The sequence below is a fragment of the Lagenorhynchus albirostris genome, chromosome 2 (assembly GCF_949774975.1).
Source record: "Lagenorhynchus albirostris chromosome 2, mLagAlb1.1, whole genome shotgun sequence".
Classification (NCBI taxonomy): domain Eukaryota; kingdom Metazoa; phylum Chordata; class Mammalia; order Artiodactyla; family Delphinidae; genus Lagenorhynchus; species Lagenorhynchus albirostris.
This window is the reverse complement of record NC_083096.1, coordinates 83,400,656-83,418,716: the sequence shown is the minus strand read 5'-3', so window position 1 is coordinate 83,418,716 and position 18,061 is coordinate 83,400,656. Positions and strand designations below refer to the sequence as shown.

General features: G+C 40.4%; 1 protein-coding gene across 1 annotated transcript in view; it reads left to right on the top strand.

Moving 5' to 3' along the window:
* The first annotated feature begins 975 nt into the window (after positions 1-975).
* Positions 976-18,061, top strand: part of CD101 (CD101 molecule) — a 33,722-nt gene continuing 16,636 nt past the window's right edge. Inside the window, exons 1-4 of the mRNA XM_060142386.1 lie at positions 976-1,018; positions 8,264-8,644; positions 10,003-10,419; positions 14,425-14,811. Coding sequence (XP_059998369.1) covers positions 976-1,018; positions 8,264-8,644; positions 10,003-10,419; positions 14,425-14,811 — 1,228 coding nt within the window. The remainder of the gene's footprint in view (positions 1,019-8,263; positions 8,645-10,002; positions 10,420-14,424; positions 14,812-18,061) is intronic.

Below are 18,061 nucleotides of genomic sequence, written 5' to 3'. Positions count from 1 at the left end.
CGTATGTGCAGCACTTACAATAGCACCCAGAAGATTAAAAAAAATTGTTGGAAAGGTGGATGGAACAGGGACCTGCTGTAACTGTGGCCTGAAGCAGACTAGGCTGTTATTGACCCATCTCAATGGAGGCTCGGCCTGGGGAACTAACGTCCTCAGTAAGCTCGTCCCGTGTATGTTCTTGTCTTCGCAGACTAGGATTAAGTTGGCCTGGGTTCGGGGCCAGGCTAACTTAATCCTAGTCTGCGAAGTCACTCCCCCACCATCCTTGGTGCCCAGGCCCATGCTGGGCAGATGACGATTCCCTCAAATGTCGCTGATATGCATTGAGCACTTTCTATGTACTAGATGTTGTTCTAAGTGCTTTCAGTGAATTCGTTCATTCATTTCTCACAGCAATCTTATGGGGCACGTACTGTCAGTATCTCCATTTTGTCGATGAGGGTTAGAAAAGATTAATTCACTGTTCTAAGATCAACTATTAAAAATACAGTCTGTGCAGACCCAGGCACACTCACCTAGAGTGTGTTATCGTCACCGTCACCGCATGTCTCCCCAGCTTCATGTCTTCTAAGGGCGCTTCTCTCGTTTCTCAGTCCTTTTCTCTGCCAAGATGGGAGGCGAGGTAAGGGCTAAGAAGAGAAAATTGCTGCTTGATTATTTATTCTGTTTACTTAAATTCCCGTATCATTACCTAATGATATGTATTTAACCAGGAGGAGGCTCGTCTTTTCTTATTTTTATCTATCTATGTTTACCTACCCATGAAAATAACTTCATAAGTAGGTAAATGTGAATGATTAGCAAAGAGCCATGTAAAGCAAACTGTATTGCTCTTGGTAAGCCGTCTCTGTTTCTCAGTGGGCTGGAAACCGCACCATCGCTTCCTCTTTATCTTTGTAGTGAGAGCGCAACATCTGTCACTCGGCGTCTGAGCAACTTCAGTGACACCACCAGGAAAGGTCTCTGCTGGTCCAAATGGCACGCTTCCCACGAGTGGCATCTTTTTTTCTCTTTCTGAGTAAGTGTCATAATTCTGTAGGTTACTGTTGTCAAGGAGCTAGTCAAATGTAGACTGTTGGATGATAAAATGGGACAATTTGGTCTCTACAGGAAAAACCATGCCACACATCTCTGGTGTTGGCAATCATTTTTGACTTTTGATGATGTTCTTGGCTACCTAGACATCCTTGAGTTCCAGGAGGTGCAATGTGAGGTTGAGTCCCATGAATCTGATCCCACTGGTTTTTACATTTGTGTGTGTGGCCAGAGCTGCTGATTTTGCTGGCCCTGCCTCCACCTTAAGTTCTTGGGCTAACTCATCCCTGGAGATAGGAAGAGGCTTAACTCCTCAGACTGAGAGGTGATGCCTGATGTTAGAACTTGTCTAGATAAATGTGCCTTGGGGATGTGGCCGGATGGAAGGAAGTGTCATGAGAGCACTTAGGAGTTTTAGGCTAACCTAAAAGAAGGTTCTGGACTTCGTCTGTGAGATGAAGTGGGAAATGACTACTAAGAGCCTGAGAAAGGGGCAGGAAGATTCACTTGGCTCTGCTGAGGGGCAAGTGGAAGGACCTCAGCTGGCCCAGGGGCATTTGTACATGGTTGAACAGGATGGCGAAAGGGGAAGCTTGGGGGGAGATGCGTGAACAGATGAACTGGGGAAGGAATGAAATAGTCTCAGAGCAGACAGAGCAGGTAGCAGCTACTTTTTAGTGCTCTGGGTTCTCTTAGCATCTGGTGAAGCCCACAGACCCCAACTTCGAATAATTTTTAAATGTGTGAATTAAAATGTATACGATTATAGGGAAAATCAATCATATTGAAATAGGGTTATTGAAATACTTTCAAGTAAATTTTGATGTAGTCATTTATTTGCTTCATTATTTATGTATTACATAAGAAGATCTGGAGGTGGTCTATGAACCACCAAACTTCAAAGTCGTAATGAGTATGAACAATATTTCAAGATATCTGCAATAGATGTGGTGTGATGTGAAAATATCTATGATGTATTGTCTACATTCATGACTGAAGAAAATGCTAAATTTCCATTAAGATTAGTGAAAATAAAGATGTGGGTTTTTTTTCCCACCCAAGTTTATGAATCTTTTCATCCCCCATGTGGACCCAAGTTTAAAACTTCTGCTTTAAAGAGACTGGATGGAGTTAGTGAAGGGACTTGGACAATAGGGGAACTAAAAGAGCTTAGAATCAGTGTGACCAAGGCTGTGGCTAATACATGAAAAGGGTGCAGCATTCAGCTCAACGGGGTGCTTAATAAACCTTGGCTTGAGTTGAATGGGGTTCATGTCTCAAAAGACATTGGGTAGTGTAAGGTAAAGATCAGATATGGGACCTGCTGGGGTGAGAGGTGGCCTGCAGAAGGTTACTGGGACCAGTTGCTGGGTAATCAGTGCCCACTAGACTGGCTTGGCAGACGTTAATGACCAGGTTCACTGGTGGGGCCCTTTGGGGACTGTTGGCTGGTGTCCTGTTCAGGTGTCTGAGTGTGATTCTCAAGTGTCTGTGCTTTGTGTCTGTGAACCGTGTGTTTGGCTTGTGTATGGGGAAACTGGGCTTACATTGTGCAATAAGTCAGACCACTGCAAATTCTCTCTTTGTCTTTTTTTTTTTTTCCCTAGTGAGTAAGATGAAAGGCCTGGGAAAAGGAGAGTAATAACCAAGGTTCAAAAAGGGGAAGCTTCAAGCCTTTCCATACCCCATTTAAACCATTACCTAAACTGGGTTATATAATTATTTCTTCTAAATTTAAACTCTTCCTAAGCACAAATTTTGTGTAGAGCCACAGTTTTTATGTGAAAAACATATATATCAGGAAGTAACTTGAAAAAAATTTTGGAAGCCTGCTATCTGTCATTACAAATACAGAGGGAAAAATGAAGGAAATTAATTAAATGATGGATGACCAATTGCATTGTTTAGCAAATGTATACCTTGTCCTAATTAATTTTTTAAATAAATATATAAAGACTGATGAATCCTATTAGAATATGGGGCCAGATGAGGTTAATGTCACGGGTAAATGAGCTCTTAGACTTAGCCTTGTCTGATTGGTCTGTCACCCCTCACCCTGAATAGCTGCCCTACAGATAAAAGTCATTAACATGGGAGGGTCCTGGGGAGGGGCTACTGTTTGTCTTACTGGGGCTGCATTCACGAAAAAAAAAAAATCCACTGAATTATGGATGGAAGCATTCTCAGCCTCCAAGCAGAAAGGGATTTTATATGGGTAAAGAAAGAGAAGTCGCTTGTTGTGTTTGGTGTTCTCCAGCTAGGTTTTGTATAAGGTGGAAGCATCTGAAGTTGCTGTTTTTGCGTATCAAAAGTGGCCAGGTGTTGGCCACATTTTATATAGGTCAAATAGCTTCCATTCAAATAATACTGAAATAGAAAATTTGGCAATCCCATTAATGTTTTTGGAAAAAGTCCACACCATTAGGGAATTCTTCGTGTTACAAAAATGTGACTCCAATGCAGTATGTCAATGCCAAGCTCTGTGTCCATCAGTCAACAAGAATCTGACCTGCTGTGCAGAGGTGCCTAACCCTCTGTCTATTAAAAGAGAAAGCAACGGGTCAGTCCTCTGAGGTATTTCACTCTTTAGGAGGAGAGATATGTACAACATCCCACAGGAAACAGATGTATAATAAGATGCTTCAGTGTATGTATGATTCCCCATGCATGGCCATTTGAATTGGCCTCTGTCAGTCATTCCTTTTTATCTCCACAATACCTATTAAACCTTCACACTGTTTCTTCCGCTTTTCTGAGTACCCTCCCAATCATGTTCTTGACCTCGTGCCTCTACTAGCACCTTATGCCATTCATCATCCTCTCTCTGGCTTCATCCATGTCTCCCTTCTACAGCTCCTCTGCCCGTAGACATGTAGAGGTACCCGTGTCTATCCTCCCTCACTGCTCTGCCCACGTCCATCTACTCTTTCTAAATGCCACCCTATTCTATCTCTTTCCCTTCTCCATGACGCTTCTTGAAGTAGTTTATGCTTCTTGCAGTTGCTTCTTACCCTTGAAATACTCTGCTTCTGCTCTATGGAAATCTCTTTTACAAAGATTTCCACTGACCTCCTCATCATCAAACTAGAAAGACTTTCGTCTGCCTTTAGAGTCCTTACCCTCTCAGCCGCATTCAGCAGTGCTGACAAGCTCTTTCTGCTTGGACCATTTTGCTCCTTTGGTTTTCAAGCTACTGCGTCCTTGCTGCCCTGCCAGCTGATTCTTCCCTCCCTGATTCTTCCTTCTGTAGGTTTTGTTCCTCATCCTATCCCCTAAAGAGAGAGATCCTCTAATAATCTCTCTTCAGCCCTCTCCTTACATTCCCGAACGCTTCCCAGTGCTTACATGTAACTGACATAATCTGCATCTACAGCCCAGAACTCTCCCTAGTTAACAAGCATTTACAGGAAGCAGTGAGGAAACAATGGACACAGCCAGGAATTTGACATGTGTAAATCCAAGTTCAGTTCTGGCTGTACCATTTTACAACTTTGACATTGCTAAATATGGGAACATCTCAGAGTTCTTAAGAGGACTGGATTACAAATATTTTCAAAGGGTTGAGTAGATTTTAAAGTATAGATAGATAGATATAGCTACAGATATAGACATATATTTAAATATTATTTCCAAATGTTTGCTGGATTTCCTTCCTGATTATTCCATGGTACTCTAATTTAGTATTTCCAAAATTAAATGCACCGTCTTCTCCTTCACCTTCGAAGGTACACAACAGTACCTTTTCCTGAAATCCTTATTCCTGTAAACAGTGCCATTACTGCCAGTCATCCTTACAAAACCTGGTATCCTCTTTGATTTCCTCCTGCCTTCCATCCCTCCATCTACCCCTTCTACTTCCAAGCATCTAAGACACTGAAAAACTCTATAGATCTTATCTCCACAGTGGCTCTTAAATTATAGCCACTTTCTTTCCATTTCTATTGCCTTTATCACTCCTCTTCTGGGCTACTATCATTACCTGATGTCTACTTCTAACTCCATCATCCTACACACTTCAGGTTAATTTTACTAAGACCTTTCAAATACTTTCAGTGGGTTCCCCATTGCCTAATCAATCAAGTCCAAACTTTTAAACATGATAGTCAAGCCCTTCATGCTTTGGACTCAAAATTCCTACCCACTCTTACCTCTTTCTATTAATCTTCATGTAACTCTCCCCTTAATCCAACTGATTACTCTCTATTTCCTGAACAATTCTTTTGATTACTACTTATACAGTCTTTTCATGAAATCTCCTTCACCTAAAAGGCCCTGTCTCTCCACTTAACTTGTCATAACCTTCTCCAAAGTCCATTTTTAATACTATATCTTCCATACACCTTACCTATTTCCATCCCCCCAAACTTAATGTCTCCTTCCTTCAAATTCCTCAAAGCGCTTTTATCATATTTCTTTCCAGGACAGATGACTACCACCCTACTTGACTAAACTGTAAAATCAAGAAGTCAGAGACTATCCCAAACTCATCTTCATATCTTAGTCCTTGAAGCATCAGAAACACTATAAGTGATTGAACAAATATTTATTGAATTAGTAGGCGAAGCAGTAGAAAATGAAGTGCTAGTTTTCAAAATAAAATGTTTCACATGTGGTACCATCGCTCCGAAAAGTCATAAAAAATGTTAAGTGTTGCCTAGACACCAAAAATAACATTGTGGAAACATGTCCTGACATAAACATCTTAGTGGTACCTCAGAAATCATATTTTTTAAAACATTTTTATCTTGAAATATAACATAAGAAAAGTTAATAAAACATAAATGTGCAATTTAACTAATAAATAAAAAGTAAAAACCATGTAATCACTATGCAGGTCAAGAAATAGAACATTGCTAGGACCCTAGAAGCACCCACCCACCTTGCCACACGTCCCATCCAGACACACACACACACACAATCACTTTGCTGACTTTCGTGGTACCTACTTCCTAGCTTTTTTTTTTAATAGTTTTACCCATTACGTTTGCATCACTAAACAATACAGTGTGGTTTTTTTGCCTTTCTTTAAATTTTATGGAGAGTATAGTCAAAAAGATTCTAAAGTGTTCAGCATCTTTCATTAAACACAGTGATCCACGTTTCTGCAACCAGTTGCAATTCACTCACTTTTATTTCTGTATAAGATTCCATTTTATGAATGTACCACAGTCTGCCTGTTCTACTGTTGATGGACATATGAATGGTCTCTAGTTTGGGGGCTGTAATGAACACTGCTGCTGTGGATACTTTTTCACGTGTAGCCTGGTGCAGTGCTCACGTTTCTCTAAGATGTATGTCTCTAAGCCTGGCTAGCATTGCTGACAATGTTTTAAATTGCCTTTGTAGTACAATTTTTTGGTAAATAATATTTTAAAATTTTACTACTGTATGGCATGGGGAACTATATTCAATATATTGTAATAACCTATAATAGAAAAGGATCTGAAAAAGACTATATATATGTGTGTAACTGAATCACTTTGCTGTACTCCAGAAACTAACACAATATTGTAAATCAACTATACTTCAATAAAAAGTCATCTGTTTTGAAAAAAAATTAAAAATTTTTTCTCCTATGGTCCAACTTCTATTCCTAAATGCTTATTACAAAAAGAGCCTAACATACATATATCACATTAACTGGGATTTATGAATAAATTAGTATATTTTAAATGATTACTGGAAATTTGTGTGATTGGTTGACTGATTGCATATTTGTTTTCCAGTTTTGCATTGATTGTATCCATATGCAATTTTTAGTTGACTGTATCAGGTGATCTCTTACCCTTTCTCCCTATGTTTTTGCAGGTCCCCTCCTATCAGAATTGTCTTCATTCTAAAATACTCAGCCTATACTCATGGTCTCTGTAATGTCATTTTCCCCTCTCTCACTTTTTTTTCACTCTGGTCTCCTTTACTCTTTGTCCTTGTGGATTCAACAGATTCAGCAGATGCTCTGCTTCTTCCATGCCTACTTATGAACTCTATTCTGTTAATTCTGTAATACCAGCAATTGCTCCCTGTTGGACTCTTCTGATGTCTTTCCACTGGGCCCTAGGCCCCGAGTGAAAGATCTAGCTCACCCTGTGGCATCTCTGTCATTTGTTCTTTGTTCTTTCTGTTACACAAAATAAACTAGGCTTTAATGTTAACATAATAAATAAATACATACCTTTTAATTTCTAAAAAAGTCTTGATTTTGAAAAGGTGTATGTCAAAGGAAATGTTACCATTGAATAAGATTTTCTCCTTTAAACCTAATACTTAAGATTTGTCCCAACAGGAAACATTCCATAGTGGTCCCAACTGAAAACTTTGGGTAAGAGAACAACTAAACTAAATCTGATCCCAGATCCTGTTGGACTTGACAGTCATCTTGTATGAAGCTTTTCAATAAAGCTGTAGTGGCTCTTTAAAAAATTACAAAATGAAAAACCCTCCACGGTATAGAAAGGAAGTGCTGCTGCTTCTTCAGATGCTAATTTTAGCTAGTCTTGCATCACACCTGGCCGGGAGCTACAGATATTTCCAACCAACCAGCAGGAAAAAGCATGGCACCAGGAGCAGTGCCATAAACTCTGCCTCTCCAGCAATCATTTCTGTGAGAAAAGCTCGATGACAGGTACCTAGGAATTGGAGGCTTGAGGAAGTATATCGAGGAATTTTCCCCTAAAATAATGTAAAAGGTGAATTATTATACATCGTATTTACTTCAGGTGCACTTAGATAAGCAGATATGTTTTATGAAAGTGGTCATGTTACATTGATGAAGCTAAACATTTTTTTTTTAAGAGACTAGAGATTACTATGGAAGTTAAACTTATAAAAGAACAATTAACTCGGGCTTCCCTGGTGGCGCAGTGGTTGAGAGTCCGCCTGCCAATGCAGGGGACCCGGGTTCGTGCCCCGGTCCGGGAAGATCCCACGTGCCGCGGAGCGGCTGGGCCCGTGAGCCATGGCCGCTGAGCCTGCGCGTCCGGAGCCTGTGCTCCGCAACGGGCGAGGCCCGCGTACCGCAAAAAAAAAAAAAAAAAAAAGAACAATTAACTCATCAAGCCATTCCACTGCTCCTCATCCTGAAGAAGGTATTGAACATTTGAGTTGATTATAGCTAATAACCTGCGATCTCATTTTCTAGAATTGTAATACAGGGAGCTACATAATGTGGCACATTGGGAACGGGAGCACTAATCTATTTTTATTCCCCTTTCTTTCTCCTACTTGCAAGCTAAGCTCAGCACTGCCCAGAGAGAAGTAACAGTTCAGAAAGGACCGCTGTTCAGAGCTGAAGGTTACCCCATTAGCATCGGCTGCAACGTAACTGGCTACCGGGGACCTTCTGAGCAGCATTTCCAGTGGTCTGTTTACCTGCCGACAGCCCCGACCCAAGAAATCCAGATCATTAGCACCAAGGATGCCACCTTCTCTTATGCAGTGTATGCACAGCGGGTGCAAAGTAAGGAAATCTACGTGGAGAAGGTCCAGGGTAACTCAGTCTTTTTGCACATCGCCAAGCTCCAGATGAAGGATTCCGGCGAGTATGAGTGTCACACACCCAACACTGATGGAAAATACTATGGGAGTTACAGTGCAAAGACGAATCTAATTGGTAAGCTGTGTGCCCTCCTCTTCTAGCCAGCCCCTGAGAAGCCAGATTCTCTCCATCAACACGATGCCTTGCAACGTGACATGACTTTATATTGTGCTGTTCGTTTTGGCAAAAGAGCCCACATACCCCTCTGGATATTTTGGAGTTTGTCACAAATAGGTATCTCATATTCCCTAAAGCTCTTAATTCATTTTCCCAATCGACTTTGTCATGAAGAGTTAGATAGTACGTGGTCTTCCTAGGCCTTGCCCACAGCTATTCATAGGTCGATAATAGCACAGCATTAGACAAAGCTTTGAGAGTTCTCATGTCTCTTCTCAGAGGCAGAATATTAACTTGATAGAAGAGCCAGTATTAATATATTTAATATATGTTTATATATAATTAATATAATACCATAGGAAGTAAGTCATTAACTTGGAAGTAATTACTCTCAAACTACCATTCTCTAACATAGTTACCTATGGGGCAAGGGTCATATTATTTGAAATTACCCTTTTGTCCCTTTGCCTAGAATATCTTATTACTCCCTTTTCAGCCTAGCAAACTCCTATATATACTTCTGAACCCAGTTTAGGTATTACCTCTTCTGTGAAACCCATTCTGTCTCAGGCAGTATTCCCATCTTTGTTCTTTCTTGATGCTCTGTTCACACTACTGTTATTAGTACTCACCCAGTTTATGTGGTAATTGGCTACTTACATGACCCTCTCTGACCTCACCTTGAGCTCCATGAGAAGAGAACATTTACCTCACTCTCTAGCACAGTGGTTAGCTCTGAGTAGATGCTCAATAAACATTCATTTTTGAATCTAAGTGTTGCTTTCACATAAACTTAGGCTGTGTGATTTCCTTTGAGGAAGGAAAGAATGGTAGGGTAGTAAGATGGTTTTCGAAACTTTGGTAAGGGTTGCATTTTGGCTCTGAATGATAAATTGTAACAGATTATTTCAGAACTTTATTTTATAAAGGAGCAGGTGAAGGCCCAAGGAAGTGAAGTAACTTCCTCCAATTCATGGAGTCAAATAGGGACAAATATAGGATCAGAATATAGTCTTCTAGCTCCCAGTGCTTTTCCCATTTAAAACCTCTGTGTCTGAATAGCTAAATTGGTTACAGCCTATGCTAAAAATGTAAAATCAGGGTCAGTACAACAGTGAACCAATAGCTTTGCCGAGTTCCCTAGTCTGTATGTATATAGATGCCAATGTTCCTGTTGGCAATAGGGAAAGCATATGGCTAGTGGAAAACCAACTCAAAGTATGTACTGTACAGATGTTGGGTCAGGGCACCATCTTCATCTAAGGAGGCTAGTCTGACAGGTACTCAGTCAATTACAATCATTCCTTTGCATCCAGTCATTCCAGATACCCTCTCTGCTGCCATGACTTCCCAGACTCTCAGTAAGGAGGAAGGTGAGCCATTGGAACTTACCTGTGAGTCATCCAAAGCCACAGCTCAACATACTCACCTCTCTGTCACCTGGTACCTGATGCAAGATGGAGAAAGAAGCCAAGCCAGCAAGATTATTTCCCTCTCCAAAGATTTTATGCTGCTCCCTGGGCCCTTGTATACAGAGAGGTTTGCAGCTGGTGACGTGCGACTCGACAAGCTTGGGGTCACTACCTTCAGGCTGTCCATAGGGAGACTTCGGCTCTCAGATCAGGGTCAGCTGTTCTGTGAGGCAACTGAATGGATTCAGGATCCGGATGAAACCTGGACTTCCATCACGAAAAAGCAGACAGATCAAACAACTCTGAGGGTCCATCCAGCAGGTAATTATCTTCTCGGGAAATTCATTAACAGCTAGTAGTGGGTATTTGGATATCTTTCTTCTTTTTTTTTTTGGCTGTGCCACGTGGCTTACGGGATCTTAGTTCCCCGACCAGGGATTGAATCCGCGCTCTCGGCAGTGAAAGCGCGGAGTCCTAACCACTGGACCGCGAGGGAGTTCTCCCTTTTTGTTTTTTTCTAATCTTTTGTTGGATCAAAAATATCATTAGAGGGCTTCCCCGGTGGCTCAGTGGTTGAGAGTCCGTCTGCTGATGCAGGGGACACGGGTTCGTGCCCCGGTCCGGGAAGATCCCACATGCCGCGGAGCGGCTGGGCCCGTGAGCCATGGCCGCTGAGCCTGTGCGTCCGGAGCCTGTGCTCCGCAACGGGAGAGGCCACAACAGTGAGAGGCCCGCGTACCGCGAAAAAAAAAAAAATCATTAGAAAGTTTGAGTAAATTTTGTTTTTGTCATCTGGGAAGCATAAGTAAGAAGGACAGATTTGGGGCTCCGTCCACGGGAGGTTTTCTATGGGATAAAATCTGTTGAATGTTAGGTAGATTCCACAGCCATGCATGGAAATAGTTTTGTTGCCATTCTTGCCAGGCTCTGTGTAAGCACTTTATCTATAATACATTATCGAATTTAGTCCTAACAACCACCCTCTGAGGCAACTAGTCAAGTCCCCATTTTTGAAACATGACCCTGAGCCTCAGCTAAATGCTCTGCCTTAGCTCGCTCTGCTGGAGCTGGCGTTGGAAGACAGATGTATCTCTCCAAGGCCCTCTCCCCACAGACACCTGCGCCTCAGAGTAGCCTATTTCCAACGTGAAGCCTTGTCTTAGTCACTGCTCCTTCCGCCTTACCCCGTTTCCTTGGAACGGTGTCACTCTTCATGAGCCATTGACACTTTCGCCAAAGCAAGCAGGAAGCCTCCATTTTGATTCCTGGTCTCTCCACATGGGCTTTGGTCCAGTAGGAGGAGGTCTATAACCATATATATCCCTGCTAAAAGCAATGATCCAATAGTGGATCATTGAAGTTTTCTTTCTTTTTTTTTAGGAGTGTTATTCTATTCTATTAAAAATTGTCCTGATGGTGGTACGTGTCCAAATTATACTCAGGGAGTCCTTTGGAGACACATCACATGTGCTTCTTTCCCCTCCCTTTGAAAACAATTTTTAAAAATGTAAAACTCTTTATTTTAAAATTTTATTTATTTAGATCAATAAAAGTTGTATACGTTTAAGGTGTGCAATATGATGTTTTGATATCTGTATGCACTGTGAAATGACTACAATGAAGTTCACTAACATACCCATCACCTCACGTGGTTGTGTTGTGTATGTCGTGAGAATTCTTAAGATCCTTCTTAGCAAATTTCAAGTAATACCACACAGTATTACTAACTGTAGTCACCATGCTGTACATTAGATCTCCAGAACTTATTCATCCTGCATAACTGAAACTTTGTACCCTTTGACCAATATCTCCCCATTGTCCCCACTCCCCCAACCCCTGGTAACCACCATTCTACTCTCCACTTCTATGTATTCATTTTGTCAATTTTTAGTTTCCACAATATTCGTCTTTCTGTGTCTGGCTTATTTCACATCGCAAAATGTCCTCCAGGTTGATCCATGTTTTTGAAAATGGCAAGATTTTCCTTTTTTTCATGGCTGAATAATATTCCATTGTGTATATATACCACATTTTCTTCATACATTTATCCCTTGATGGACACTGAGGTTGTTTTCATATCTTGGCTATTATGAATAATGAACATAGGGGTGCAGATATCTCTTTGAGATACTGATTTCATTTCCTTTGGATATGTACGTGGAAGTGGGATTGCTGGGTTATATGGTAGTTCTACTTTTAGTTTTTGAGGAACCTCCATACTGTTTTCTATCATGGCCATACCAATTGACATTCCTTGTACACTAACAGTGTACAAGGTTTCCTTTTTCTTGTCCATCCTCACCAACACTTGATATCTTTTGTCTTTTTGATAATTGCCATTCTAACAGATGTGAGGTGATATCTTGTGGCTTCAATTTGCATTTCCCTGATGATTAGTGATGAGCATTTTTTTCCATATTTTTGGTCACTTGTATGTCTTCCTTTGAGAAATGTCCCTTCAGATCCTTTGCTCGTCTTTATATTAAGTTATTTGGGGTTTTTTGTTTGTTTGTTTGCTATTAATTTGTATGAGTTTCTTATCCATTTTGGCTAGTAACCCTTTTTCAAATACATGGTGTGCAAATATTTTCTCCCATTTTGTAGATTGTCTCTTCACTCTGTTGATTGTTTCTTTTGTGTGCAGGATCTTTTTAGTTTGATGCGATCCCACAATCTAGTTTTACTTTTGTTGCCTGTGCTTGTGGGGTCATATCCAGAAAATCATTGCCCAAAATAATGTCAAGAATGTTTTCCTTCTATTTTCTTTTCTTTTTCTTTTTCTTTTTTTTTGGCTGTGCCATGTGGCATGTGGGATCTTAGTTCCCTGACCAGAGACTGAACCTGTGCCCCCTGCAGTGGAAGTGCAGAGTCTTAACCACTGGACTGCCAGGGAATTCCCCCTTCTGTTTTCTTCTAGTAGTTTTTCAGTTTCAGGTCTTATGTTTAAATCTTTGATCCATTTTGAGTTTATTTTTTTAATATGGCACGAGATAGGAGTCCAACTTCATTCTTCTGCATGTGGATATCCAGTTTATTCAACACCATTTATTTGAAGAGACTATCTTTTCCCTGTTGTGTATTCTTGGCACCCTTATTGGAGATTAATTGACATAGATTCATGGATTTGTTTTTGGGTTCTCTTTTCTGTTTCATTGGTCTATATGGCTTTATACCAGCACCATACTGTTTTGATTACTGTAGCTTTGTAATGTATTTTGAAATCAGGCATGTTATACCTACAGCTCTTGCTCAAAATTCTTTGGCTATTCAGGGTCTTTTGTGGTTCCATATGGATTTTAGAATTCTTTTTGTCTATTTTAAAATGCCATTAGAATTTTGATAGGGATTGCAATGAATCTGTAGATTACTTCGGGTGGTATGGACATTTTAACAATATTAATTCTTCTGACCCATGAACATGGGCTATCTTTCCATTTATTTGTTTCATCTTCAGTTAGTTTCATCAGTATTCTATAGTTTTCATTGTACATGTCTTTCACCTCCTTGGTTAAATTTATCCCTAAGTATTTTCTTCCTTTTGATGCTATTGTAAATGGGATTGTTTTCTTAATTTCTTTTTTGGATAGTTCATTGTTAGGGTATAGAGATGCAACTGATTTTTATTTTTTGTATGTTGATTTTGTATCCTGCAATTTTACTGAAATTCTTTATTAGTTTTAACATCTTTTGGTGGAGTTTTTTTTGGTTTCTATATGTAAGATCATGTCATCTGCCAACAGTAACTGTTTTACTTCCTTTTTTCCAATTTGGATGCCTTTAATTTCTTTTTCTGTCTAACTGCTCTGGCTAGGACTTCCAATACTATGTTGAATAGAAGTGGTGAGAGTGGTCATCCTTGTCTTATTCTTGATCTTAGAGGAAAAGCTTTCAGCTTTTCACTGTTAAGTGTGATGTTAGCTGTGGACTTGCCATATATCACATATGCTTTTAACTTCGGAAAATTCCACTGGATATGCTCAGCCAAAAATGAGAGCAAGAAATCACAATTTACATCGATTCAACATAGTATAAAATATTTTATTTAAAAAGATACATTACTGTGTACTTTACACATTATGCATACATCTTGCTTAATAGGATTGCATTCAGAAAATCATGTATGTTGTTCTTTCTAGGTGATTTAAAGAGTAGTCAAGGGCATTTTTTAATTCTAGGCATTTCTTTGGCTTACCTTCTCCTCAGAACTGATCTCCCACATGAAATTCAATCCCTGTACTATCCTAACAGGAGGTAGCATCTCTCTCTGGTATTGAGAGGATAGATGCAGTGGCCTCTCTATATATCTGCCTTGCTTTTGTTTCCTAGTGAGAGATTTTCAAGTCAACATCACGGCTGAGAGCACGGTTCCTGAAGGAAAACCCTTAGAACTGGTTTGCCTGGTCATGGGCGGTGGCCGGGACCCACAGCTTCATGGCACTTGGTTCTTCAATGATATTGAAATGGCCCACATTGATGCTGATGGAGTTCTGGGTCTGAAGAAAAACTATCAAGAAAGAGCAAGTCAAGGACAGCTCCAGGTTTCAAAGTTAAGCCCCAAGTCTTTCTCTCTCAAGATCTTCTCTGTGGGGCCAAAGGATGAAGGTGCCTACAGATGTGCCGTGGCAGAGGTGACAAGAGCTCAGATGGGCTCCTGGCAGGTGCTCCAGAAAAAGCAGTCACCAGACAGCTACGTGCACCTGAGGAAGCCAGCAGGTATGTGAAGTCGGGGCCAGACACGATTGGGCTGCTTTTAGATGCCCTCCTTTGTGAGTACAGGATGCCTTCATGGACACAGGGGAGGTCTTCTGAAGTCAGGTGTCAATCAGATCACTTTGAGGTGGAGTGGAGTACTGCAAAGGAAAGCACCCAAACCAGCTGAAGACCTGAGTCCTATTCCTGAGCCATTAAATGGGCCATGATCATGAACACACTATGTACTTCACCTCTAAATCTCAGCTTCTTCAACTGTAAGATAATGATATCTAATCTGACTGTCCTTAAGTACCTTCTTGCCATCTTAGATTCTTTGATTCTATTTGCTGTTATTTCTAATTTTTGTCCATTGGGTATTCTTTCAGCAGAGAACACCTGTATTAATGAAGCCCTCTGTCTCCTTGTTGCGCGCGCGCGCGTGCGTGTGTGTGTGTTTTGAGTAGATTAAGAGGCAAGAGCTTACACTTGCCCCCTTCCTGGGAAATAAACACCCACGTTACCCCTCCTACTCCTGCGACATCTTTCATCAATTCTCTATTATCTTAAACTGATACTAAGTCTTAATTCTGCACCAAAGCATGACTCAGAGTAAGAAAAGAAGAAGTAAATGATAGTGGGCAGACTCTATTGCCTGTATGTTGTTATGATGTCGTGAGATGCCTATCCCAATGGGTCTGAGTATCTGGAAGGCCACTCAGGTCTTGTTTAGTTTCTGAAGGCTGGGTGACCTTAAACGTGTTTGAATTATCAGTGCTTTTTGTGTGGAGAGAAAACTGATAAATCCGCAAGTAATATTAGGATCCTCTGGGCTGGGTATTAAATTCAAAGTCTAGAAAAATGAATTGCCCCAAATTTTTGGTTTTGCAAAAACCAAAATCAAAAACAAACTAAAAATGAAGATATCCTTGTTGTACTTGCTCACTGGAGGCCTCTCCAAAGATAGAAACATTCCCCTTCCATCCTCTTCTCCATCACCCCCTTTGCTGGGAGTGAAGACGCACAGCTTTGGCCTAGAGTGGCGAGCCAGGAAGTGTGTTGGTGGTAATTTTGACACTAAACATTTGTTCTGACTTGCTAGGATTCAGAAAAAAACTATGTAGGCGTGTTTACATATTTACACAGAGCTAAATCTCAACTTCGTGTATCTGTCTCTGCCGGAGCAGATCTGTAAATCTTTCATAAACTCAGGACATAGGAATTTGTGCTAAAGAGACCTAAAGGTGTGCTTCATGGCACACAGATCACGAGCCTATCAAGTAGTTGGTCTTCCCAAGCTAAAAATAATCCTTTGTGCAGGCTGGAGTCCAGCCTGTTTCTTTTTACGTAGAATAAAAAAAGGTTATTAACAGATTTATTAAAGATCCTGTTCAGCATTTGGTTTTGAAACTCAAACCATTACTTCAAGTATGAGCAGAGTTTTATCACTCCGTGAATGTTTTAAACAGAAGAGGGTACTCCCTACTGCTATGCATGTATACCTTACGCATGCGTGGTGAGCGTGTTACTTCTTACCGAGAGGCAGTAACGACCACAGTAAACTAAGGAAACCACAGTTAAAAAGACAAAACAAAACAGAACTGAAGCTGGTTGAAACTAATCATAATGGTTATATTTGAGTAGTGAGATTATGAGTAATAATTTCCCCTCTAATTTCTAAACTTTAGTTATGAGTCTTTTTTTTTTTTTTTAATTTTTGCGGTACGTGGGCCTCTCACTGTTGTGGCCTCTCCCGTTGCGGAGAGCAAGCTCAGTGGCCATGGCTCACGGGCCCAGCCGCTCCGTGGCATATGGGATCTTCCCAGACTGGGGCACGAACCTGTGTCCCCTGCATCGGCAGACAGACTCTCAACCACTGCGCCACCAGGGAAGCCCATGAGTCTATTTTTAACTTGAAAAAAAAATTAAGTATAATTATGCCTCTAATACCCAAAATTTGGAAGCAAGTTATATATATGTAATAGATAGATAAATAGATATAGATATATTAACCTATTTGTGGACATTAGCCTTCATTCTGCCTTTGTAACATATACATTTATACATAAAGTGCTTAAAGACTGAACTCCTTCCTCAGCAGAGAAGATCAATTTGCAGATTCATTTAGATCCTATTTAAATTTCTAATGCCAGTTTTATTTTGTTTTCCTGGGAATTCCCTGGTGGTTCAGTGGTTAGGACTCCATGCTCCCACTGCCGAGGGCCTGGGTTTGATCCCTGGTCGGGGAACTAAGATCCCACAAGGCCAGAAAAAATAAATTTGAAAAAAAATCTATTTTGTTTTCCTTTTCTGGCTTTGAACTCCTCTGCTTTCACAAAGTGCCTATCATGACGCACTAACGCTAATAGCTCACCTTTGCTGGGTACTTCTCCTTGCCAGCCGGGGTAAGCCCTTTGCATGTGCCATGCATTTGGTCCTCTCACAATGCATAAGGGAGGTGTTATTATTACCCCCATATTTACAGGAAAGGAAATTGAGGCGTAGAGAGGTCCACTATGTTGCCCAGGATAATTCTGACTCCAGTGACCTTGACCTGAAGCATGAGGCTGGGCTGCCTAGGATGCATGAGCTTGAGGGATCTTTACATTGCCCACAAAGCACCCAGGACAAGGCCTTGCACAAGAAGTATCTGTTGAAGGAATGTCTGCGTTTCTACACATCTTTAATTTCCCATCTGGAAGCCAGATTTACATTTATTGTTTTACACTATAGTTCAGATATAGGAAGGATCTCGCTTTAACAATATATATGAATGAATATATGATTTGAAAAAGAGAAATGTATATGTATGGGTAAATATATATATTTTAAAAAATACTTGGGGGGAAATGTATATATATATTTATTGTATATATATATATTTATATATACATACATTTTCCCCCAAGTAATTGTTTTTTAATGGCAGTATTTTGAACAGAAATATAATTAACAATACTCCTTCACTGTTCAGAATACATACCAATTAGGGGAAGGTAAGTAAGAAGAGGAAGGTCATTTTGAACTGTGAAAGTCTGAATTCTAAAAAACTAAACATGGCTTCATTACTTTCAGCCTCATACACCAACTGTAATTAATTTAACAAAATATTACCAGATGTTTTCCCAACTAGATGTTCCTAAGGAACAAATCACTCAAAATTAGGGCAAATTATAAATTGTTTAAGTGTAAATAAGTTCTCCTGCTATTCTTTCTGTTGTTTCTACTATTTAAGTGTTGATGAAATCTTTTTTTCTGGGGGTGGTGCAGGAGT